The sequence below is a fragment of the Pseudophryne corroboree genome, chromosome 4, assembly GCF_028390025.1.
Source record: "Pseudophryne corroboree isolate aPseCor3 chromosome 4, aPseCor3.hap2, whole genome shotgun sequence".
Taxonomy (NCBI): Eukaryota; Metazoa; Chordata; class Amphibia; order Anura; family Myobatrachidae; genus Pseudophryne; species Pseudophryne corroboree.
In genome coordinates this window covers 639,859,341-639,884,001 of record NC_086447.1, presented here as the reverse complement: position 1 = coordinate 639,884,001, position 24,661 = coordinate 639,859,341, and the positions used below count along the sequence as shown (strand labels likewise).

At 45.5% G+C, this 24,661-nt stretch overlaps 1 protein-coding gene across 1 annotated transcript in view; it reads right to left on the bottom strand.

Annotated features, from left to right (window-relative positions):
- Window positions 1–24,661, bottom strand: part of LOC134910977 (protein unc-93 homolog A-like) — a 140,660-nt gene that overhangs the window by 103,561 nt on the left and 12,438 nt on the right. Inside the window, exon 2 of the mRNA XM_063919370.1 lies at window positions 23,927–24,265. Coding sequence (XP_063775440.1) covers window positions 23,927–24,265 — 339 coding nt within the window. The remainder of the gene's footprint in view (window positions 1–23,926; window positions 24,266–24,661) is intronic.

The following is a 24,661-nucleotide window of genomic DNA, read 5'->3' as shown; positions in this document are numbered from 1 at the left end:
TCGTTGCCCGGGTCGCAGCGGCTGCATGTGACATCATGCAGCCGCTGCTGCCCACCTCCCGCATGGTCCGGCATTGGCCAGTCCGTGACCACAAAACGGCGGTCAAACACCGCTGTGCCAACCCCTCCCACCCAGCGACTGCCTCTACCTGTCATTGCGTATGCACCGCAATGCGCAGGCGTCTCGCACAGGTACAAAGCAGATCACCACTCAGCGATGGGTTTGTGCGACGGATCTGTTTGAACGGGCGTTCGCAAGGAGATTGACAGGAAGAAGGCATTTGTGGGTGACAACTGACCGTTTTCAGGGAGGGGTTGGAAAAACGCAGGCGTGTCCATGCGTTTGCAGGGATGGTTCCTGACGTCAATTCCAGTCGCGGACCAGGCTGAAGTGATCGCAGCGGCTGAGTAAGTCCTTGGCTGCGCAGAGACTGCACAAAGTCAGTTTGTGCAGCTCTGCTACACATGCGTTTAGGCGGTGACTATCTGATCACAGCAGTGCAAAAATCGCTTGCTAATGATCAGGTATGAATTAGGACCCTAGTTCTGTGACTCCTGCACTACCTGCAATACCATATCTCCCAACTGTCCCGATTTTGGTGGGACAGTCCCGTTTTTCATGGTCTGTCCCGCTGTCCCACACGCGGGTCGCAGTGTCACTCACTGCTCTGAGTAGAGCAGCGGTGAATAGATGCTGCGCACAGCGTCTATTCCTGGCAGAGAGGGACAGGGGGCAATGCCAGCAGCTCTCTCAGCGCTGTCCATGCCCCCATAATGACAAAAATGGGGGAGTGGCTTGTGACCGTGACAGTTACCGCGAGGCCACGCCCCTTTGCATTAGGTCACGCCCCCTAAATTTGGGTGCGCGCCGAAGGTGTCCCTCCCTGGATAATGCTAAAGTTGGGAGGTATGCAATACTATATTTTTTTCCTGTTCTCCCAATATTACATGCAATCAGGCCAGTATCAAGCACTATACCAACTCAGCAGTGTTCCATCTCCAGCCTCTTCCTCTGTAATCAAGTGCTTCTTTATTACACCAGTGTGCTCTCTGCTTGTATCTTCAATACTTACCTGCACTGCAAACTAATCTGCATTTATCATTCTGCATGCAATTTCTAACATTGGTGGTAATTCCGAGTTGTTCGCTAGCTGTTTTCGGTCGTTGTGCAGCGATCAGGCCAAAAATCGGCAATTCTGCGCATGTGTATGCAGCGCAATACGCACACGCGATGTACTTTCACAACAGCCGATGCAGTTTCACACAAGGTCTAGCGACGCTTTTCAATCGCACTGCTGGCCGCAGAGTGATTGACAGGAAGTGGGTGTTTATGGGAGGTAACTGACTGTTTTCGGGGAGTGTGTGTAAAAACGCAGGCGTGTCACATACAAACGCAGGCGTGCCTGGGGAAATGCAGGCGTGGCTGGCCGAACGCAGGGCGTGTTCGTGACGTCAAAACAGGAACTAAATAGTCTGCAGTGATCGCATGCTAGGAGTAGGTCTGGAGCTGCTCTGACGCTGCACAAAATTATTTTGTTACCGCTGTGCGATCCTTTCATTCGCACTTCTGCTAAGCTAAGTTACACTCCCAGAGGGCGGCGGCTTAGCGTTTGCATGGCTGCTAAAAGCAGCTAGCGAGCTAACAACTTGGCCATTATCTGCAATCGTCTGAGTGCTGAACTGCTGCTACTGACTGTCTCCAACTATTCATGCTGCCATAAGAGATGCACATATCCCTCCCTAGTGTGTATATTAGACTAATTCTACCCAGTGTGTCACACACCTAACGTGTTCTAGGCATCAGTTGTTAGCACTGATATCACTGCAAGGTAGCATACTTAATCCTCAGCCTAGAATTTATTCCATTCTCTTTTCTTCTCAGTATCCTAAGGGTGGAACTGAATAAAGACAACCTCCTAGTTTCATTCAGCCTTCTAGTTTCATACAGTTCACTGCAGTTCTAACTAGTCCTGTCAAGCATTCCCAGTACAAAGAACAAACCAAACCCAGAACCTGACACACTAATTAACTACACAGAAGAGAGAAAATGTCAGTGCATACCCTAAAAACAAAGAACTGACAAGCAGAACAATTATAATGAACTCTGCAATTTAACATTGCGTAAAATTAAGGTTTGTAGCATAATTTATGGACAAAAAATTTGGACACCATCACAAGCAATTAAAATGTTAATAAGTGTTGCATTATTAAGAGGCTTAGGTGCCAAAAGTGTTGCATAGGCACAGTACAGTGTTGCACAGTACATTAATAAAATATATTTTAAGTACTGAAAAGGGTTACATAAGCCTTTCAATATTGATGCCCCAAAGCTATCTAACCACACCAACCGAGGGGGCCCCAAGCTCAGAACCGTAACACTTTTGCCACTTATGCCTCTTAATTATGTAAAACTTATTAACATTTACACTGCTACTTCTCACTTCTGTGATGCCTTAGGGCGGTTGGGCTGGTCTGGCCTGGATGGCGGTCATTAGGTTGACATGCATTAGGTCGACATACATTGGGTCGACCACTAATGGTCAACATGCATTAGGTCAACATGGTCATTAGGTCAACATGGTCATTAAGTTGACATGTACTAGGTCAACATGGAAAAAGGTCGACATGAGTTTTTCACTTTTTTTTTAATTTTTTGACCTTTTACAAACTTAACGATCCACGTGGACTACAATTGGGGATGGTAACCTGTGCTGAGCGCAGCGGTAGTGGAGCGAGGCACCTTGCATGAAGCATGGCAAGTGAAGCGAGCCATGCGAGGGGACACGGTGCACAAATTGGGGTTCCTGTCACTTTTTATGAAGAAATTACACCAAAAATAGTAAAAAAAACCTCATGTTGACCTTTTTCAAAGTCGACCTAGTACATGTCGACCTAATGACCATGTCGACCTAATGACCATGTCACCCTAATGCATGTCGACCATTAGTGGTCGACCCAATATATGTCAACCTAATGCATGTCGACTTAATGAACTCCACCCTCTGGCCCAGCGGTCCAGTATTCTGAACCTGAACCTTAGGAATGTTAGGGACCCATTGAATGAGGTTACCTGGCTGTGGTATGTGTGCCCAACTTTTTGTGGCAAAATTCATGCTGCAGTAAGGACCTCAATTTTACTCTGTGTTAAATTGCAGGGTTTATTATAATAGTTCTAAATGGACATCTCTTAGTTTTTAGAGTGTGCACCTGCATTCATTTTCTTTTTTTTCTGTGCGGAACTACAAGTCTCAGCATGGTAGCACCCCTTATTATGTCTAAAATTAGAGTGTTCCTTTCAGCCCCCCCTCCCTCCCAATACACTAATTAATGATCCAGGCTCACCCTTATATATGGTAAACACTATCACTCCTTCCTCTGGTGTGAAGTGCATTTCGTCTTTTGTGGAGGAAATTTTTTTTTCCATTGTTGTTTTTTAATTGTTCCATTTTTTGCCAATTGTTTTTTGTTTTTGTTTTGCCATTTATTTCTTTATGTCATGTTGAAGTGGAATACTGAATGGGTTCTGTATGAAATATATGAACTACAGTCCTTGCATGAATATTAGTATTTTAGATTAAATTCCAGTGTGATTGAATTTTGGATGAAAGCTTATTATACTTTTTGGAATATGTCAATTACTGTAGTTCCTAATGCCAATATATATATATATATATATATATATATATATATATATGTATATATATATATAAAAAATATAACAACATGACAGCACTCTATGTCCTATAACAAAAATTTGCTGGTGCAAGGTCCTGGTAATTGATACAAACACTCACTTTTTCCACAGTTGAAAAAAGAATTAGACCAGCACTCACGTTTAGTAGGTGAAAGAAAAAAAGGGTTTTATTCCTGATAAGCCATCTGGATGTACCCCACTGCTACAGTTCGCCCGACAGCCGTTTCAACGCTCAATGGTCTTCATCAGGGGCATACATATACACACTGCTCAAAAAAATAAAGGGAACACTAAAATAACACATCCTAGATCTGAATCAATGAAATATTCTTATTAAATACTTTGTTCTTTACATAGTTGAATGTGCTGACAACAAAATCACACAAAAATTATCAATGGAAATCAAATTTATTAACCCATGGAGGTCTAGATTTGGAGTCACACTCAAAATTAAAGTAGAAAAACACACTACAGGCTTATCCAACTTTGATGTAATGTCCTTAAAACAAGTCAAAATGAGGCTCAGTAGTGTGTGTGGCCTCCACGTGCCTGTATGACCTCCCTACAACCCACACAAGTGGCTCAGGTAGTGCAGCTCATCCAGAATGGCACATCAATGCGAGCTGTGGCAAGAAGGTTTGCTGTGTCTGATAGCGTAGTGTCCAGAGCATGGAGGCGCTACCAGGAGACAGGCCAGTACATCAGGAGATGTCGAGGAGACCGTAGGAGAGCAACAACCGAGCAGCAGGACCGCTTCCTCCATCTTTGTGCAAGGAGTAACAGGAGGAGCACTGCCAGAGCCCAGCAAAATGACCTCCAGCAAGCCACAAATGTGCACGTGTCTACTCAAACGATCAGAAACAGACTCCATGAGGGTGGTATGAGGGCCCGACGTCCACAGGTGGGGGTTGTGCTTACAGCCCAACACCGTGCAGGACGTTTGGCATTAAGATTGGCAAATTCGCCACTGGCGCCCTGTGCTCTTCACAGATGAAAGCAGGTTCTCACTGAGCACATGTGACAGACGTGACAGAGTCTGGAGACGCCAAGAAGAACGTTCTGCTGCCTGCAACATCCTCCAGCATGACCGGTTTGGCAGTGGGTCAGTAATGGTGTGGGATGGCATTTCTTTGGGGGGCCGCACAGCCCTCCATGTGCTCACCAGAGGTAGCCTGACTGCCATTAGGTACCGAGATGAGATCCTCAGACCCCTTGTGAGACCATATGCTGGTGCGGTTGGCCCTGGGTTCCTCCTAATGCAAGACAATGCTAGACCTCATCTGGCTGGAGTGTGTCAGCAGTTCCTGCAAGATGAACACATTGATGCTATGGAGTGGCCCGCCCGTTCCCCAGACCTGAATCCAATTGAGCACATCTGGGACATCATGTCTCGCTCCATCCACCAATGCGGCGTTGCACCACAGACTGTCCAGGAGTTGGCGGATGCTTTAGTCCAGGTCTGGGAAGAGATCCCTCAGGAGAGCATCTGCCACCTCATAAGGAGCATGCCCAGGCATTGTAGGGAGGTCATACAGGCACCTGGAGGCCACACACACTACTGAGCCTCATTTTGACTTGTTTTAAGGACATTACATCAAAGTTAGATCAGCCTGTAGAGTGTTTTTCCACTTTAATTTTGAGTGTGACTCCAAATCCAGACCTCCATGTTTTAATAAATTTGATTTCCATTGATAATTTTTGTGTGATTTTGTTGTCAGCACATTCAACTATGTAAAGAACACAGTATTTAATAAGAATATTTCATTCATTCAGATCTACGATGTGTTATTTTAGTGTTCCCTTTATTTTTTTGAGCAGTATATATATATATATATATATATTTTTTTTTTTTTGTAAATAGGGCCTGAAAAAGAGATGTACATAAACACGATGGTTTACATATATCTCCGATGTTTGTGGGACTACGTATGTGTAGGACCCATTCTGTGCAGGTACAGAGTGAGTCCTGCAAGATCACATGCAGTGTCTACTAACTGCAATATTACTGACATGCAGTGGCTGTTTGGAGGCGTGAATGAGTCCGCGCTGCTGCCAGTCTCAGAAAACGGGTGTTTTCTGGGGGTAGTGTGGCCAGTGTCTGCGTCTTCTGGCACAGATTTTCTGGCCTCCCAAGCAGACAGGAGGTGACCATTCTGAGTAAGCTTCGATGGCCGATGCTGCAAACATTGTGATCGATGGTCACAATGTTCATCCGATCCAGTATCTGCGGATGAAGGCATCAGATCTGAGATGCTGGCAGGAGGCAGCCTTCTCCTTCAGATGCCTCCTTCAGGCACAGGACCTGAACAACCAATAGGCTGATCAGGCTGCAGCCTGGAGCGCAGAGTCCTAGACGGCTGCAGCAGGTGCGGACGTCATGACGTCACGTGCACGGACCCTGATTGATTGTGATCCAATTCCCTGCCACCTCCCACAACGCCGCTCAGTGGCGGCCCTGCCATTCAACCAATACACACTTCTTCTCCACTCTCCTGGTGTTGCTGCTTATTGCGACCCACAACGTTAATACTAGCGGTCGAGGCCCGCGCCGGTCCCCACCCCTGGCCTCCCAAGTTTCCCCTAACTATGCGCAGCACGCGCGATGTGACGATATGACATCACGTCATGCCCCCACCCCTGTCCTGGCTGAGCTGTGCTGCACCAGAGGAGGTGGAGGAACAGTGCTGCTCTTCCTAGGACTAGATAGATTCATTATCAGTGTGATGTGTCAGTTGCAGCCAGGCCATCATTGACTGGAGCAGCAGCCTGCTGCCTGACCTGGCTGTCAGAAGTTACATAATGCACTAGCCCCTTTACCAACCAACATAACTATGGCCTTCATTCCGAGTTGATCGCTCGCTGGCTAGTTTTAGCAGCCGCCCACTGGGGAATGTATTTTAGCTTAGCAGTAGTGCGAACGCATGTACAGCCGAGCTCTGCAAAAGCAGTTTGTGCAGTTTCTTAGTAACTCTGAACCTACTCAGCGTTTGCGATCACTACAGTCTATTCTAGTCCGGATTTGACGTCATACACCCTCCCAGCGAACCCCCAGCCATGCCTGCATTTTTTCAGACACGCCTGCATTTTTGCAAACACTCCCTGAAAACGGTCAGTTGACACCCAGGGACACCCCCTTCCTGTCAACCTTCTTGCTGCCGTCAGTGCGACTGAATACTTCGCTAGAACCTGTGCACAACCACAACGGGCTTTGTACCCGTACGTCGCGCGTGCGCATTGCAGAGCATACGCATGCGCAGAAATGCTGATTTGTAGCCTGACCGCTGCGCTGCGAACAAAGGCAGCTAGTGATCAACTCAGAATGAGGGCCTATGTTCTGTGAGTAAACAGCAGCTGCAGCAGTGGAAAGAGGGGGCAGCCACTTCGGTATTAGCCTAGGGCAGCTGGAACACTTAATCAGGCCCTGTTCAGGCATTAGCTTATTTTTGCACAGCAGCTGTGTCCAAAGACACTGCTGCCGTGTAAAAGTGTCCATCTCTGAATTAGGCCCATTGTGTCCAGAGTGACATATCCTCATAATTCAACTGCATTCCATAAGTTCCCTGGCCATTACAGGCTTTTCCTGCACAGTGGGCATGATTCGGATTTGTAAGCAAAGCAAAAAAAAAAAAAAAAAAGCAAGCAACTGTGCACCTGGGCAAAACCATGTTGCACTGTAGGTGGGGCAGGTGTAACATGCAGAGAGATGTAGATTTGGGTGGGATGTGTCCAAACTGTAATCTAAATTGCAGTGTAAAAATAAAGCTGTCTAACATTTGTGGGTACATGCAGTAGCGGATCTTGCCACGGCTGACACAGACGATAGGGGTTATATTTGACCTCTGGTGTCTATCTATGCTGTGCTATGGGAGAGACGTCATGATGTCTCTCCCATAGATCCGAGGAGAGGAGCGGCGCCGGACGAGGTCTGCAGCGGTCGGGAATCAGGAGCGGGGATAGTAAGTAGTAAAATTTTTTAGTGTAAGTGGCGCTACTCTACAGGGGGCACAAATGGGGGCACAACTCTACAGGGGGTGTAACTGACCATGCCCCCTGTATGAAGCCACGCCCCTATTTTTCACCCGGGGCGCCAAAAGGGCTAGAACCGTCCCTGGGTACATGCAAAAGCAGCCAGTATTTACCCTGCACATAAAAAATATAAATGTTTTTCCTCCCCTTACATTGCAACATGGATACAAGGTTACGTGCGTTTTCAGCCTTACTATCAAACCCGAATCAGGCCCCATGTGCACAGTGTTTTCTTATCAATTGTTTATTCTAGGTCAACAATTAGAATAATATCAGTGAAAGGCCAGGGATCAGATTGATTGAGGCGAAACTTTCCCCATCACCTATTTGAGGAAGAAAGCATTTCATGATAATTGTACTAAGAACCTTATTCAGTAAGGATTGCAATTTCTGCTAAAAAAGCAGTTACTGCGATCAAATAGTTGCTTCCCAGAAATAGAGAAAAAACTGCCAGTGTGGAAATTGCGAATGCATTGCAATTTGCGAGCTGATCACAAAACCATACGCAATTCCTGCAACATCGAAGATTTTTCCTATCTGCGCCAGGCAAGGTCATCCACAATTCTTGCAACACAACATCGCTGACGTCAAAGGCCCTCCTTAAAAATGCCTGGGCACGCCTGTGTTTTTTTCAGACGCACCCAGAAAACGTCAGGTTTCCACCCAGAAACACCTGCTTCCTGTCAGTCAAACAGCGTCTGCATTGCGATCACCATGTGTACGCATTTTCTGTCGCTATTATTACCTGCGTGTGTGTAATGCGAACGCTGCGCATGCACAGTCGTTCAATAATCGGACAGATTGCGATTTGCAAATTTTGCAATCCTTACTGAATAAGGTCCTAAATCTAGAATACACCAGTGCATGTTAATGTTTTTTTACAGATGACTGCAATACCTCACACTTATCTACAAAAATCACACTCTTAAGCAGTTATACACTATGGGGGTCATTCTGACCCGTTCGCTCGCTGCTTTTTATCGCAGCCAAGCGAACGGGTACACACTGCGCATGCGCCGTAGTGCGCTGACGCATGCCAGATGGCCGAAGGCCGTAGCAGGGCTGCGATCACCTCTGCCTGATTGACAGGCCGAGGCGGTCGCTGGGCGGGAGGGGGCGAAACGGCGGCATTTGGCCGCCGTTTCATGGGCGCGGTCCGGCCAATGAAGGCATGGCCGGACCGTGCGGGGAGTGGCCCGCAGCAGCTGTGTGATGTCACACGCAGCAACTGCAGGCAGGTGAGTGATGAGTAGCTCCAGGCCAAGACACGATAAAGCTGCGCTGGTCGGGAGTTACTCTTGAAGTGCAAAGGCATCAATGCCTTTGCATTTCTGCAGGGGGGGGGGGCAGCACTGACATGTGGGGTGGACTAACCCTGTGCTGGGTGTCCCCCCGCATGTCTGAGTTCATGATCGTAGCTGTGCTAAGTTTAGCACAGCTACGATCAACTCGGAATCAAAGCCTATATCATTTAAAAGTAATGTTGATGTGGGTATGCACCGATACACCTTACACATTCAATAACATTTAGAAAAGAAATGCATTAACCACTGGGACCACACAGTGAATACTTGTCCTTTGTGTTTATATTCTCTTAGGACAATGGGGGTCATTCCGACCCGTTCGCACGCGGCGGTTAATCGCTGAGGTGCGAATGGGTTTGTAATGCCCATGCGCATCGGCCTCAATGTGCATGCGTGATGTTGCCTGGCGACAGGGGTCACCGGGTTATGTCGCGCCTAATGAAGGAAGCGGTCGCAGAGCTGACCGCAAAGAAGAGTCACAGAAAGAAGACGTAGCTGGGTGGATCCAGAGCGTTGGAGACCGTTTTCAGGGAGTGGTAAGGAAAACGCAGGCGTGTCCGGCAAAACGGAGGGCGGATGTCTGACGTCAAAGCAGTGCCCATCATCGCTGAGATCGTCGCACAGGGTAAGTAGGTATAGGGCTGGTCTTGTTTTGCATTAAATTTTTTTAGTTTAGCAGGGCTGCACAAGCGATCGCAGCCCTGCTAAGCTAAAATACACTCCCCCATAGGCGTGTACTAGTTGATCGCAACAGCAGCAAAAAGTTGCTGGCTGCGATCAACTCGGAATGACCACCAATAGCTGGTTTTAACTTAAGATATAATAGCTGTAAATCATAAAACTCAGGAGGCTAAATGTAATGGGGTGCGATTTCAGAAGACGTGTGATTTTTACAGCAAATTCGCATGTTTTCCGAAAATCGCAAATGAAAAATTGCATCCAAATGTTTTCCCATTGAAAACAATGAAAATCGCAAATGTAATAGGATGCAATTTTTTTACTTGCACACAAAACCTTACCAAAAATTGCCAGAACGATAGATCAGGTTTAGACTGGTGATTTTTGGAGAAGCATGCATAGATCAGTGTGATCCATGCATGCCTATGTATGGAACAGTAAAGAGAGTGTTAAAAATAAAAAAAACAACAACGCTCCCCTTCCCCCCAAAAGCATAACCAGCCCCGGGCTCTTTGAGCCGGTCTTGGTTCCAAAAATACGGGGGGAAAAACGACTGAGATTCCCCATATTTAAACAACCAGCACCGGACTCTTGGACCAGTCCTGGTTCCAAAAATATGAGGGACAAAAGAAGTAAGGGTCCCCCGTATTTTTTAAACCAGCACTGGACTCCACTAGCCAGGGAGGTGATGCCGCAGCCAGGGGACACTTTTATATACTGTAGGTCCCTGCGGCCAAAGCATCACAAACCCCCCAGCTAGTCACCCCTGGCCGGGGATCCCTGGGGGAGTGGGGACCCCTTAAATAAAGGGGACCCCCATCCTCCAGGCACCCAAGGGCCAGGGATGAAGCCCTGGGCTGTCCCCTCTATCCGTGTGCTGTGGATGGAGGGCTGATAGCCATGAAAGTGTTAAAAAGAATATTGTCTTTTGCTGTGGAACTACAAGTCCCAGCAAGCCTCCCCTGCATTCTGATACTTGGTTTCGCTAATATGGAGGAAGTAAATTTTATATGTTTTATGTAAAGTGGATATATATGACTGCTGAATCTCTGAGTGTGGCATCTTGAGAATATTTGGGGATTTACTTTTCTTAGGATTAAGGGGTACATTTATTAAGCAGTGATAAGAGTGGAGAAGTGAGCCAGTGGAAAAATTTCCCCATCAACCAATCAGCAGCTCTGTATCATTTTATAGTATGCAAATTATAGATGTTACTTCAGTGCTGATTGGTTGCCATGGGCAACTTCTCCACTGTCTCACTTCTCCACTCTTATCACTGCTTAGTAAATGTAACCCTAAGTTTTTTAGCACACAAAAAAGTGTGTTAATTTTAAGATCAATTAGGTGGTTTTGCTTTTTATTTTTTTCCTTAATTTCACAACAATTCAGTTTTAACAGAAAAAGTCAATTAGTTATCTTACACTATGGTGTTCTAATATTGTTTCAATTACAACATATTAATATTAAACCCCTTTCAGACAGAAAATGAAATTACTGGGTGAAGCAGTTCCACCCTGTAATTTCATGAAACACACGGGTCCTTTTTCTGTGTGAAAGGGTCAACCGGTGTTGTAATTCCCGGGACTTTGACCCTGGCATTTACAAGGGTCAGAAACATGGGAATTATGACCCGGGTTGACCCTTTCACACAGACAAAATACCCATGTTGATCTGCAAATTACCAGGTCGAAATTCTCGACCCGGTAATTTGCATGTCTGTGTGAAAAGGGGGCTCAGGCAGGTCCCGGAAAAATTACCCGGCAATGAAATGCCGGATTATTGCCGGGACTTTCAGACATTTTTGTCTGAAAGGGGTATTAGTGTATGATACAGATAAAAATCATGTGGACTTTGTGTCAACAGATATGTGTTGGATCAATGGTTGTCAATCTCTGATGTGCTGGCCATCTGACAAGGGGAAGGCAGTTCAGTACTTAATGAGCCTGTGGGCCTAATTCAGACTGGATCGCTGAGAAGGTGTGTCTGGACCATTGGGGGAGGCGGGCCGTGGCAGCTGCCTGACATCACACGCAGCTGCTGCGACCTAGCACGTGGCGAGTAGCCACCTGCCAGTGCAGCTAGGATACACACCGCGATGCTTTTGCACCTGTGCGGGGTGGGGCTGGGCCTGACATGTGGAGCGGACTAGCCCTGTGCTGAGTGCCCCCCCCAGCATGTCAGAGTAAGTGATCGTAGATGTGCTAAATTTAGCACATCTACGATCCGATCTGAACTACCACCTGTATCCAAAAAAGGGCATTTAAAATTGCAGTATTGCAACTCAGTTCTAAAATACTACAAAAACTATTTTTTAAAATTGGTTGAACAAAAAGTTCAAGTTCCCGGGACCAAATCGGTTTAATCAAAATTTAAATCTACAGTAGATCTAACAGTTTGGACATCTCTAAACACAAAGTCTAATTCAGCATGAGTTGTAGTTGTGCGAAAAATTGCACAACTACAACTCTTTACACTAACATGCAGGGGATGCCCAGCACAGGGTAAGTCTGCCCCGCATACATGGTGTGTGTCCCCCAACCCCGCTAACATGTGAACGATTCGCTAAGCAGCAGAACGCTCACATGATTAGGGTTGCTCCCTGCCTTCGCTGCCTAGCTGCGAAGGCAAACAGCTACCCGCCATGTTTAGACTTGCAGCGACTACATGTGACATCGGTATCCGTTCAGATGGTCGACCATGTTATTGTCGACAGTCATTAGGTCAACCACTATTGGTCGACATTGACATGGTCGACATGGACGCATGATCGACACATGAAAATGGTCGACGCATGAAATGTCGACACATGAAAATGTTGACATGATTTTTTTAACTTTTTTTTCTTTTGGGAAACATTTCCATACTTAACGATCCACGTGGACTACGATGGGAACGGTAATCTGTGCCGAGCGAAGCGGTAGCAGAGCGAAGGCACCATGCCCGAAGCATGGCGAGCGAACACGGTGCACTAATTGGGGTTCCCGGTCACTATACGCAAAAAACGACACCAAAAAAGTAAAAAAACTCATGTCGACCTTTTCATGTGTCGACCTTTTATGTGTCAACCATTTTCATGTGTCGACCATGTATCCATGTCGACCATGTCAATGTCGACCAATAGTGGTTGACCTAATGACTGTCGACCATAACATGGTCGACCATTCATACCGGAACCATGTGACATCACGCAGCTGCCACGGGCCACTCACAAATGGTCCGGACACGCCTGCATTGTACGGACCGCGCCCACCAAATGCTGCATCGACACCCCGTCACCACCCCATGCCAGGACTTAAACTGCGTTCTGAAGAGAACACAGTTTAAGACCTTGTGCATGTGTGCACCATGTACGTGCACATGTGCTGAAATTGCCAAATAGCGATTTCAGCACAATAGCGATCCATGCTGAATCAGGGCCACAATACAATTTTAACACCTTCAAGTAATACATTAGCAAAACGTTGTAAAAACTGTTATTTCTTACCATTTTGTTGGCCTAAGTTTAATACTAATGAAGAAATTAAATTTCCCCAAATCCGTGATGACTGGAAGATGAAGAAAAATATTCCAAAGTTTTGATATATAACATGCGTATTCAATTTGCCTGATTTTTCTGCATATTGCTTTGCACTCTCTGTAAGGTAGATGCATTTTGCTGTCCAGAATGCAGTTGAACCTAGCCCTAATATTACAGATGCTGGAATTAAAGTATACCTGAAAAAGATCATAAAAAACCTAATAAGATATTTTAAAGTTATTGGTAACATTATTATTAATATTTATGTAAATAATTTGTTACAAATACCACAAAATTTTTTAGGTAATGTTGTTTAATGTTCATTTAACATTGTCAAATACAGGCAAGTGTGCAGCTGCTTTTACGTTTTGCACCTTTCTTGCAAACCAAATGTAACTAGACACTTGGTTAATTGTCGTGGTCCAGATGTAGAACTATATTGGTACATTTCGATATCTGTCTGGCCACAGACTAAAAAAAGTAATATGCATCTGGTCAGTGGCGTCACATGCTGCGTGATTAGTGCAGAGTGTGCACCAGGTGTCACTGCACCTGGTGACGCCTATGCATCTGCACTGGATCTTAAACAAATTATTTGTGTTATATTCAGAGCTGTAGCTAGGTGCCATGCTGCCCAAAGCAAGGGTAAGTTTCCTTGGGCACCCCCCATGATTAAAATAGGGATAAAAGAACATAGGGGTGTAGCTTCATGGGGAAGGGGTGTGGTAACAGAATAGTACCAATTCAGAATACACTGCACAGTATCCATTATTCACATTACACCACACAGTAGTACCCCTTATACAGGTTATGCCATACAGTAGAGCCCCTTATACATGTTATACAATACAGTAGAGCCGCTTATACGTGTTATGCCACAGTAGAGTTGTTTATTCACGTTATGTCACAGTAGAGCTGCATATGCACGTTACTCTGCAGCTTCTAATGCAGAGAGAGGTGCTGCATCAGCAGTTGGGACAGAGAGAGGTGCTGTAGCATTATTGTAGCCAGAAGTGCTGGAGCAGAGTGGGGCAGAGAGGGGTGCTGCAACAGCCGGAGTAGAGAGAGGTGCTGCATCAGCAGCTGGGACAGAGAGAGGTGCTGTAGCGTCAGTGTAGAGAGAAGTGCTGGAGCAGCTGGGGCAGAGAGGGGTGCTGCAACAGCTGGGGCAGAGAGAGGTGCTGCAGCAGCCGAGGCAGAAAGATGTGCTGCAGCAGTTGGTGTCGAGAGTGGTGTAGCAGGACGGGTGTGGATCATAGGGTCGACCACACTTAGGTCGACAGTGTCTAGGTCGACCACTATTGGTCGACAGCAGCAAAGTCGACACCTAAAATAGGTCGACACAAGCATTAGGTTGACATGGGCAAGGTCAACATGACAAAATGTTGACATGAGTTTAAAAAAAATGTTGGTGTCGTTTTCTTCGCCATGCTTTGGGCAAGGTGCCTCGCTCCACTACCGCTGCACTCGGCAAAGGTTACCATTCCCAATGTTAGTCTACGTGGATCATAAAGCATGACAAAGTTCAATAAATTAAAAAAATTGTAAAAAACGCATGTCGACCTTTTGTCATGTCGACCTAATGCATGTCGACCAATAGTGGTCGACCTAATGCATGTCGACCTAAGTGTGGTCGACCTAGAGAAAAGATACCAGCAGGACAGAAGAAACCCTGCTGCACAACTACAAGCAGACAGTGAGACATATAAAGAGGGTGGGCAGAGCTCCGGCATACGCTGGCTGCCATTGTCTACTGCTGTTCTCTTTGGCCTGCCATGTTCCCTACCTAGTCTCTGAGTCCAAGTGCGACCATCTGATTCTCCTCCTCCTGCTCTGCCACTGCGTGTACAGCGGCCCGCAATATAGCGAGTGGAGGGAGGGGCAGGTGGCTGCGTGCCCTCTAACTTTTCTGGCACCAGGAGCTTGCACTCAACCGACACTCAGTAGCACTAAGAAAATATTTCTACTTGCACCACTGCCTTTTTGGTATCGCATCCCGGGTGTCACCCCCTCACAACTTTTTATTGTTGGTAAATGTGGCCTTATCATTCTCATAGTAATCCAGTAGCTATCCTTGCAAGGCTTCCAGACTGTCTCTATCCAGTTTTTAAATATAAAACGTACACGTCACCAGATGTAATTTTCAGTGAGTAACTGTATGAAGTCACTGAAAATGCACTAGAATAACTTGCAAAACAATAGATGTGGCTCTGGCCAGATAGGTTGCTGGGCTACATTTTTTAATGTTGTTTGAAATTAATAAATAAAACATGTTTAATGATAAACTATTACTCCCATAGAAAGTCAGACAAAAGTGAAAGGTCAATTGCGGAGACTGCCTTTCAGTTGAAAAGAAGTACTCAAAGCATTGGTGCTGGTTGGCACTATGGCAGTGGGACTCCACATCGGGTATTCCCCTAAGTGACACCAATCCTGGCTGGTAATGCCTAGTGCTGATAATAGAATAATTGTGGGACTCCTCCCTCATTGTCACCCTGTTTTTTTTACAAACTAGCCTAGGCAGAAGTGCCAGCATCTTGTTCTGCTTAGAGGATGGGGTTCTATGATTTTTTTTAAATTTTATTTTAATTATGCTCAATGATAACTGGAATGCCACCAAAGTGTGGCTTCAAAACCCACTGACAATCACCAGAGCCATAACTAGACTTTTTGGTGTGCCAGAGAGAGAATTGGCACTCCCCGCTTCCCCCATTTCTCAAATAGGGACATAAGGTACATGACTTGTGGGGAGGGGGCATGACAAGATTGATCACAGAGAATGCCCATGCTATGATGCCCTTCCCACATTTCATATATATATATATATATATATATATATATATCACATACTCATTTATAGACCACTGCAAGAAAATGGGTTTGGACACAAATCCTCTTTATACTAGTGCTCATTCTAGCACCCTGCACCTTTCAAATCCTGTGCAGTTCCTCTTTCCTGTCTGGGGTGTCTCTCTCTGCTCTGGTGATTCTCAGCACACACAGGTCTGTATCACAGCACTGAGTAACAGATCAGAGTGTGCTGATAAGCACCAGTGCAGGGAGCGACACCCCAGGTGAGAAAGAGGAACTGCACGGATTTTGAAAGTTGCAGGGTGCTAGAATGAACACTATTATACCACATCCATGCACTTAACTTGAGAGCTCGTTGTTATTCAGTTACTGTACAATGCCTTTTTTAAATAACACATTTCAATATACTGCCACACCCAGGGTTCAAACCTATAATCTGTTGAATTCTAATCAAACATTGAACTATTTGATCCTGCATAAAAACTATGAACACTATGGTGGGAATGTAATAGGGTGTGAGAAGTGGCAATCATTTACATGACGAAATACACCTGGATTTGTGATGTAAATGATTGCCACTTTTTTTTTTAATAAACAGAACTTTCCCAAAATCTCTCACTTTCTGACTCTCACACCCTATTACATTCCTCCCTATGTGAAGCTACTGGTACTATGCAAAAAATAATAATAAATCAGCATTGCAATTGAGCAGAGCTACAGTATGTAGTGTGTAGCCATACATCCAATGTCTTGCAGCCACACACTACATAGATCTGCTCAGCCGCAATACTGATCATTTCTTCACAAAGTACAAGGTAAGCTTCAAATAGCATAGAATTATCTACCTTTCTATTCAAAGGCAGATAGCTAAATTAATAGATTGTCTGACTGCAATGCTCCAGACAATGGGTTTGAATCCCGGGTATGTCAGCATCTTGAAATGTAATAAAGGACAGTGTGACTGAATAACAAAGAAATCTCAAGTTGGGTTTATGGATGCTATATATGTATTAGTGACAGAAGGGGTCAGGGTAGGAGACAGGGGCAGGCAGGAGATGCTGGTCTTCAAAAAGGGGGGAAGCTGCAAGTGAAAGTAATAAAAAAAGAGAATTGACAAGTGCCCCCAACAGCGCCCCCTACCCTCAGCACTATGTGCAGTGCCCCCTCTACACACACCTAGTTACAGACCTGTACATCACTGTCAGGTTGGCAGCTCAACATCCAAATCACAGACTACTACATCCTGTGACTTGGATGCCAAAGTTGCCACAATCTCACAGTAAAAAAAAATGCATTTATGACATCCCCTCACTAATATATGTTGCTTATTTACAGTGAGGAGACTCTTTCCTGATCACTGGGTTGTGTAGAGTTCATTATTAAAAAAAAAAAAAATTGTGCCAAGCGAACCAAGTTGTGATAAAGGGGGTCATTCCGAGTTGTTTGCTCGTTGCCGATTTTCGCAACGGAGCGATTAAGGCAAAATGCGCATGTGCATGGTACGCAGTGCGCATGCGCTAAGTATTTTAGCACAAAACTTAGTAGATTTACTCACGTCCGAACGAAGAATTTCCATCGTTGAAGTGATCGGAGTGTGATTGACAGGAAGAGGGTGTTTCTGGACGGAAACTGACCGTTTTCTGGGAATGTGCGGGAAAAACGCAGGCGTGCCAGAATAAAACGCGGGAGTGTCTGGAGAAACGGGGGAGTGGCTGGCCGAACGCAGGGCATGTTTGTGACGTCAAACCAGGAACGAAACGGGCTGAGCTGATCGCAGTGTAGGAGTAAGTCTCGAGCTACTCAGAAACTGCTAAGAATTTTCTATTCGCAATTCTGCTAATCTTTCATTCGCAATTCTGCTAAGCTAAGATACACTCCCAGAGGGCGGCGGCCTAGCGTGTGCAATGCTGCTAAAATCTGCTAGCGAGCGAAGTTGCCAGGTCAAAAGTTGTGAGGGTCTTCATGAACCAAGCTAGGAAGGAGATACCTCAATCGATTGGCGAGAAGTTTGGCAAATAGTTTTAAATCAGTGTTCAAAAGAGAGATCAGCCTATAGCTCGAGCACTGGGTAGGGTCCTTCCTGTCTTTAGGGATTATAGAAATATGCGCCTTGAGACTCTGGAAGGGAGAAAGTCACATTCACAGAAATTGCAGTACATGAATTCAGGAAAAGGGGGCTAAGGGAAGAATAGTATGATTTGTAGCAACTGACTTGGAAGCCATCCAGGTCTGGACTTTTCCCTGTTGTAGTAGCTGACAATGCTGATTCCAACTCTTCAATGGTGAATGGCTGTTCTGGAAAGGACAAATCCTCGTCAGTAATGTGAGGCAATTCAACAGAACTAAGGTAGTCCCTAACTGTTTGTTTAAATGAAGGGTGGTCAGAAAAAGGGTGGGCCATCCTTAAATTGTAGGTTTGAAAGGCTTCAGCAATTTGTGTGAATGTATGGACACATTGAACCCAGAGTTGTGTATAAAATTAACATATGACTGTACCCTATGCACCCTCAGAGCCCTAGCGAGCATGGATTATTACCCCAAAGGAAAAATTTGTGTCTACATTTGCACATGTCGAGCTTAGTTCTTTCATGGTGAAGCTTGTAAAAAGCAAGCCTCGCCTCAATAGGCTGATGTCAAACATCAGTTGAAACGTGGACTTGTGGATTCAAGGGATTTAATATGGTTGAGTAGTTGTGTTCTCTGGGACATCTTTTTCAAAACTGAATCTAGTTGAATTCATTTACACTGAAGTAAGCACTTATGCACCTCCCAGACCGTCACCGGATACGTGCCATGACCATCGTCGAGAGTAATATAGTGTAGTCTTTTACGGTATCATGTTGGGTCCTCAATAGCAACTTGACTACCTTCATGAGAGGCCTGAATGCTGAGTGGGAAGCCCCAACAGAACTTACTACCCTTCTGTTTTAAGAAATCAGTGAGTAACTTGAGGAGGTGTCTTTGCTCCATGGTAGGTCAATGAAGATTCTAGATTATGTGCTTTACTAAGAATGTCCTCTTGAACACTGTGATAGTGCAAATGACAAATTTAGTCTCTGGGGGCTCCGGACTGAAGACCACAAGGACGGAGTGTCAGGATCTGCATCAGTAATCTCATTGAAGATTTTAGTAAGAGCATCCACTATATCCAGACCTTGCATATCTTCAGATAGCCCCTGACACGGAGGTTGTTGCGAAACCTCTATTGTCTACATCGTCTAGATGGCATTGCTTTGGTTTCATATCCATGGCATGGGCATAGATAGTGACCTGTAATTGGGATTGGAAAACATCAACAGATCCAACATGGTCTTCCAGCTCAGTTACCCGATGGATGACTTGGGGGATGTCAGCTTGATGAGCAGAAATTACCATCTTGACTGTGTCTTGTAGTCTCTTTTTGAGGTCCTAGAAGTCCTGCTTGGTAGGGAGGTCACTTTTAGTGGGGAGAGCATGATTATGGGCAAGGACATCCATCATGGTAGTCTCAACATTAGCTCTCGGACTTAGGTCGGAGAATACATATGCATAGTTACATAGTAGTTACATAGTTACATAGGGGGTCATTCTGACCTGATCGCACGCAGCAACTTTTTGCTGCCCGTGCGATCAGGTAGACGCCGCCTATGGGGGAGTGGATTTTTACATAGCAAGGCTGCGATCGCTTTTGCAGCCGAGCTATGCATAAACCTTTTGTGCAGTTTGTGAGTAGCTCTGGACTTACTTACCAACTTCAGTGACTTCAGCCTGTTCTGTCCCGGAACTGACGTCAGACATCCGCCTTCCAAACACCTGGACACGCCTGTGTTCGGCTCACCACTCCCCAAAAATGGTCAGTTGACGCCCAGATCCGCCTCCTGCCTTTCAATCTTCTTGTGGTTGCCACTGTGACCGCTTTCTTCATAGGAAGCATTACACCCGCAGCGCATGCGCAGTTTCAACTAGATCGCACGGCTGCGAAAAAGTGCAGCGTGAGATCGGGTCGAAATGACCCCCATAGTTAGTGAGGTTGAAAAGAGGCAAAATGCCCATTGGGTTCAACCTGTATTTTGTGATCAGCTGTTCATATTATAATGTACCTGCTGAAGTAATGGCTTAGTACCAATTGACAACAATGATTCTTACCACTCCCAGATTAATGTCACTATGTTAAATGTTATACCTTGGATACCCTTTCCAGTCAGAAATTTGTCCAATAGGTTTTCAAATGCATTTACAGAGTCTGCCATTACTACCTTCTCTGGCAGGGAGTTCCAAATTTTTATTGCCCTTACCGTGAAGAACCCTTTCCTACGTTGTGTACGGAATTTTCTCTCCTCTAGCCTCATCGAGTGCCCACGTGTCCTATGCAGAGTTCCCCAGCTAACTCCTTGTAATGATCCTTTACATATTTGAAGATATTAATAATGTCACCTCTTAGTCACCGCTTTACTATTGTATACATATTTAACTTAGCAAGCCTTTCCTTGTGCTCCAGTGTCTCTAGCCCTTTAATCAATTTAGTAGCCCATCTTTGAACCCTTTCTAGTTCCCCAATATCTTTTTTATAATACGTTGCCCAGAACTGAACACAATATTCCAGGTGCGGACGTACCAATGATTTGTACAGTGGCAGGATTACATCCTTGTCCCTTGTCTCAATGCCCCGTTGTATGCATGTGAGCACTTTTCTTGCCTTTTTTGCAGCATTTTGACATTGTGTACTGTTATTAAGCCTATTATCTATGAGCACCCCCAAATCTTTTTCCACCACAGTTAGCCCTATAATTTCCCCATTTAGAGTGTACGAGGTGTGTTTTTTTTATCTAGCCTAGCACTGTTGGAAGACTGAGACAAGGCAGACAGAGAATGGGCATCCTCAGTGAAGGCGTCAGGTGTTTGCTAGCGAAATAAACTAGATTTTGAATGAGTGTAACCTGGGTTCTTGTAGACAGGTGTCTGCATTCCTTACTTGTTTTGCACCATTACAGGAAAATTATAAAAATACAGCAGGTATGAGAACCACAATCACAATAATTCTATAGGTCCTAAACAGTAGGTATTCAGACTGCAGTCACCACACACTGTCCCCCATGATGTACGGGCAGTAAGGGGGTCATGGTTCCATAATGAGGAGGAGTTCAGGCCATATATGCACTGGAATCTTATTGCTGGCAGGCAGAAAGATAATAGGTTGCCATGGACTGACTGCTTAGAGATCTGTTATTTAGGCAGCAGAAGGAGCACAAATAATCTAAAATACATATTTGCTGGAGAGTTGAAACTTAAATAAATGTTTTTCATTAAGCAAAAAAGGTTAGTATTGGAGATGAGTGGACTCACATCTCAGAGATCTGAGCAGAGCCGTAACTTGGGTAGGGCAAGTGGGGCACGTGCCCTGGGCAGGCCCAGGAGAGGGGGGCGCCGCCGGCGGCCAGGGCATCATGCCCCACTCGCCCCCATCACGCCGAAATGTGAGGGGAGAAGAGCGCAGCGTCTCTCCCTCCCCTCACCGCCGCTGCGTGTGTCCCGTCTCCGGCGGCGTTAGCCAATCAGAGCTTGTGGACCAGCTCCTGATTGGCTGTCGGTCCGCGAGCTCTGATTCGCTAGCGAACCAGCGCTACATAGCCGCCGCCGGAGACCTGGAGCGGTGAGGGGCAGGAGAGGCGCTGCACTGCGCTCTCCTCCCCTTACATAACAGAGTGATAGCGCCGCAGCGGTGAGTGACTGCCGGGGGGGGGGGGGGAGGAGAGTCTTGTGTAACTGGCACTGTGGGGCATACATCTGGCACTGTGGGGCGTGTATCTGGCACTGTGGGGCATGTATCTGGCACTGTGGGGCAATGTAACTGGCACTGTGGGGCAATGTAACTGGCACTGTGGGGCATGTATCTGGCACTGTGGGGCAATGTAACTGGCACTGTGGGCCATTTTCAGTGGCCACACTTCTTCTGGTGCGTGGCCACACCCCTTTTGGTGCGTGGCCACACCCCTTCTGGTGTGTGACTACGCCCATTTTTTTGCCCACATGCTTTTTTTGGTGGGTTTTTTTTTTTTTTGGGGGGGGGGGGGCATTTTCCTTCTTGCCCTGGGCTCCAAAAACCCTAGTTACGCCTCTGGATCTGAGCCCACCCAACCTTACCCAATCTAAGGAACCTGGACCCACTGCTCGGATCTCCCCATCAGTTCTGGACTCTAAAACAAGGCAAAACATCATCAGCTAGCATCAGATCTCGCTGTTTTGGATTCTATATAAGACCCCCACAGAGGTGATTCAAGACCCATTTCTCACTGTCCACTGCTGTGCTGGTTGCTGGGCTGTGCTGTCTGTATCGACTACTGTGTCCACTGTCCATCCACTCTCAGTGGCTTCTACTGTGTCCACTGTCCATCCACTCTCAGTGGCTGCTGCTGTGCTGTATCCACTGCCCATCCACTCTCAGTGGCTGCTGCAGTGCCCAAACCATCCACTCTCAGTGGCTGCTGCTGTGTCCACTGTCCATCCACTATAGTCAGTGGCTGCTGCTGTGCTGTATCCATCAACTTCAATGGCTGCTGCTGTGCTGTATTGTGGGTCGGATTCATGTTTATTAGCAAAGCAAAAATCAAACCACTGGGCAAAACCATGTTGCACTGCAGTTGGGTCAGATGTAACATGTGCAGAGAGATTTATATTTGGGTGTGTTATGTTGTTTCTGTGCAGGGTAAATACTGTAGCCCACAAATGTTAGACAGCTTTATTTTTACATTGCCATTTAGATTTCAGTTTGAACACACCCCACCCAAATGTAAATCTCTCTGCACATATTCCCAGCATGGTTTTTGTCCAGTTGTGTGCTGTTTTGCTTTGCTAACAAAACCTGAATCAGGCCCTGAGTCCATCAACTCCAGTGGCAGAGCTGTCCACTGTGTCCATCCATGTCAGTGCTGAGCTGACTTATCTGTCCACTCCGTCCAGTCCCCTTAGTGAAATATTGGCCAAGATATACAGTACAGGAAGTTAGCAAATCATGTTTATTATTTCTTTATAGTGGAGGAAATTAGTTATACATCTATTGTGTGTTCACGCTGATGCTGTACTGGGACTCTGCAGGCCATACTTCACTGCATTCAAAATAAATATAAGCAGTGTGACTCTACAGTGTCATTTGCAAAAAAAAGCTTACAAACAGCTTTAAAAAAGTTTTAAAAAATTGTTTTTATGTATTTGTTCAACCTGTGTGTGCTGTCCCCCACTAATAGTCATTAGCGAAAAAAAGAATATATATTGTTCAATTGTTTGTACTACTTCTTCTGTGTAATGTACTACCCCACTCCATTTGTTTTCATATATGTAAGCACTGTGATAACCCACAATGTGAGCTGTCATTTGTGAAAAGTAATTAAAAACTATATATTGTTCTATTGTTTGTATTACTTCTTCATGTTTGGCAATATGGATAATGATCAGTTGAAAGAAGAGCAGGAGCAGCAATCTAATACTAGTACTGCAGCTGCTGCCACCAGTCATGACAATACTGGTCCTTCATTGTTATCTAGTAAAGCCAATACCCAAGGGCATAGAGGGTTTAAGTCAGGGCATCTAAAGAAAAAGAAAAAGTTTACAGTGGTAAACAAAAACGCCTCTAATAAAGGGAAAGTTTAGTGCAGAAAAACACAAAACTGCCAATATGCCATTCACCATGAAGTGGCAAGGACGGGCTTAAGCTTTGGCCTTTTTTTATGACAGGTGGCTTTGCAACTGTCATATTCTTCTGCCTTTCATAAAGATTTAAGACCTTCTCACTCGGAGTTTAGATGAGGTGTCAACAAAAAATAAATCCACTAAAACAGTAGAACAGAAATGTTACAAATCTCTGAGGAGAGTCTAAGTGTGTCCACAATTGCTATGTGTGAGCCTCACGTTTCTGATACTGTACCAGTATAGAAGACTACTTCTACCATTTCTGAACCCTCTGCAAATATGGGAGAATGAGCATCACAAGTCAACATGCTGACATAGAAGTTGAGGATGCTACCATGGAAATGCAGTCCAGCATCAGCTATCTCCCTTCTCTCAATTAGATCCCAGCACCTGCAATCTCCACTGCCAACACCTTCATCATCAATATCCTCACTAATGATCGGATGTAGCCCTGCATCCAATTTGACACAGCTAGGTGACTCCTCCCTTATCCAGGATTCTTCAGAGGAATCCTTGAGCACTAGGCCTGCTGCTACTGGGGGTGGATCTTCATCCCAGAAGGAGACAAAGAGTACTATTAGTGTTAGTTAAAAAAAAATTGACTGTTACACAATCCTTTGCAAGAGGAAGCAAACATGACAGCTGTCACCCATTTTCACAACTGATTACTGACGCCAAGCATTTCAGCCACAAATTGGCAGTCCCTGTTGCTGAAGTCCTTGGTTTGTTAAACTCTGCATGTCCTTTTTAATATCCAGCATAAGTGTGTGTGGGATGGCCCAAGGACAATTCCATTGTGCACCACATTTCTTTTCAGCCACTGCTGTGTGGCAATGTTTCACAGATGTGCTATAAACTACCATGAGTTTGTGCTGCTGCTGCTCTGTCGCTTAATAAGTATAATTCTGATAAAGCAACTGACAGGTTATGGAGGTGAAGAAGTGCATCACTGACACTAGTGAGCACCAGC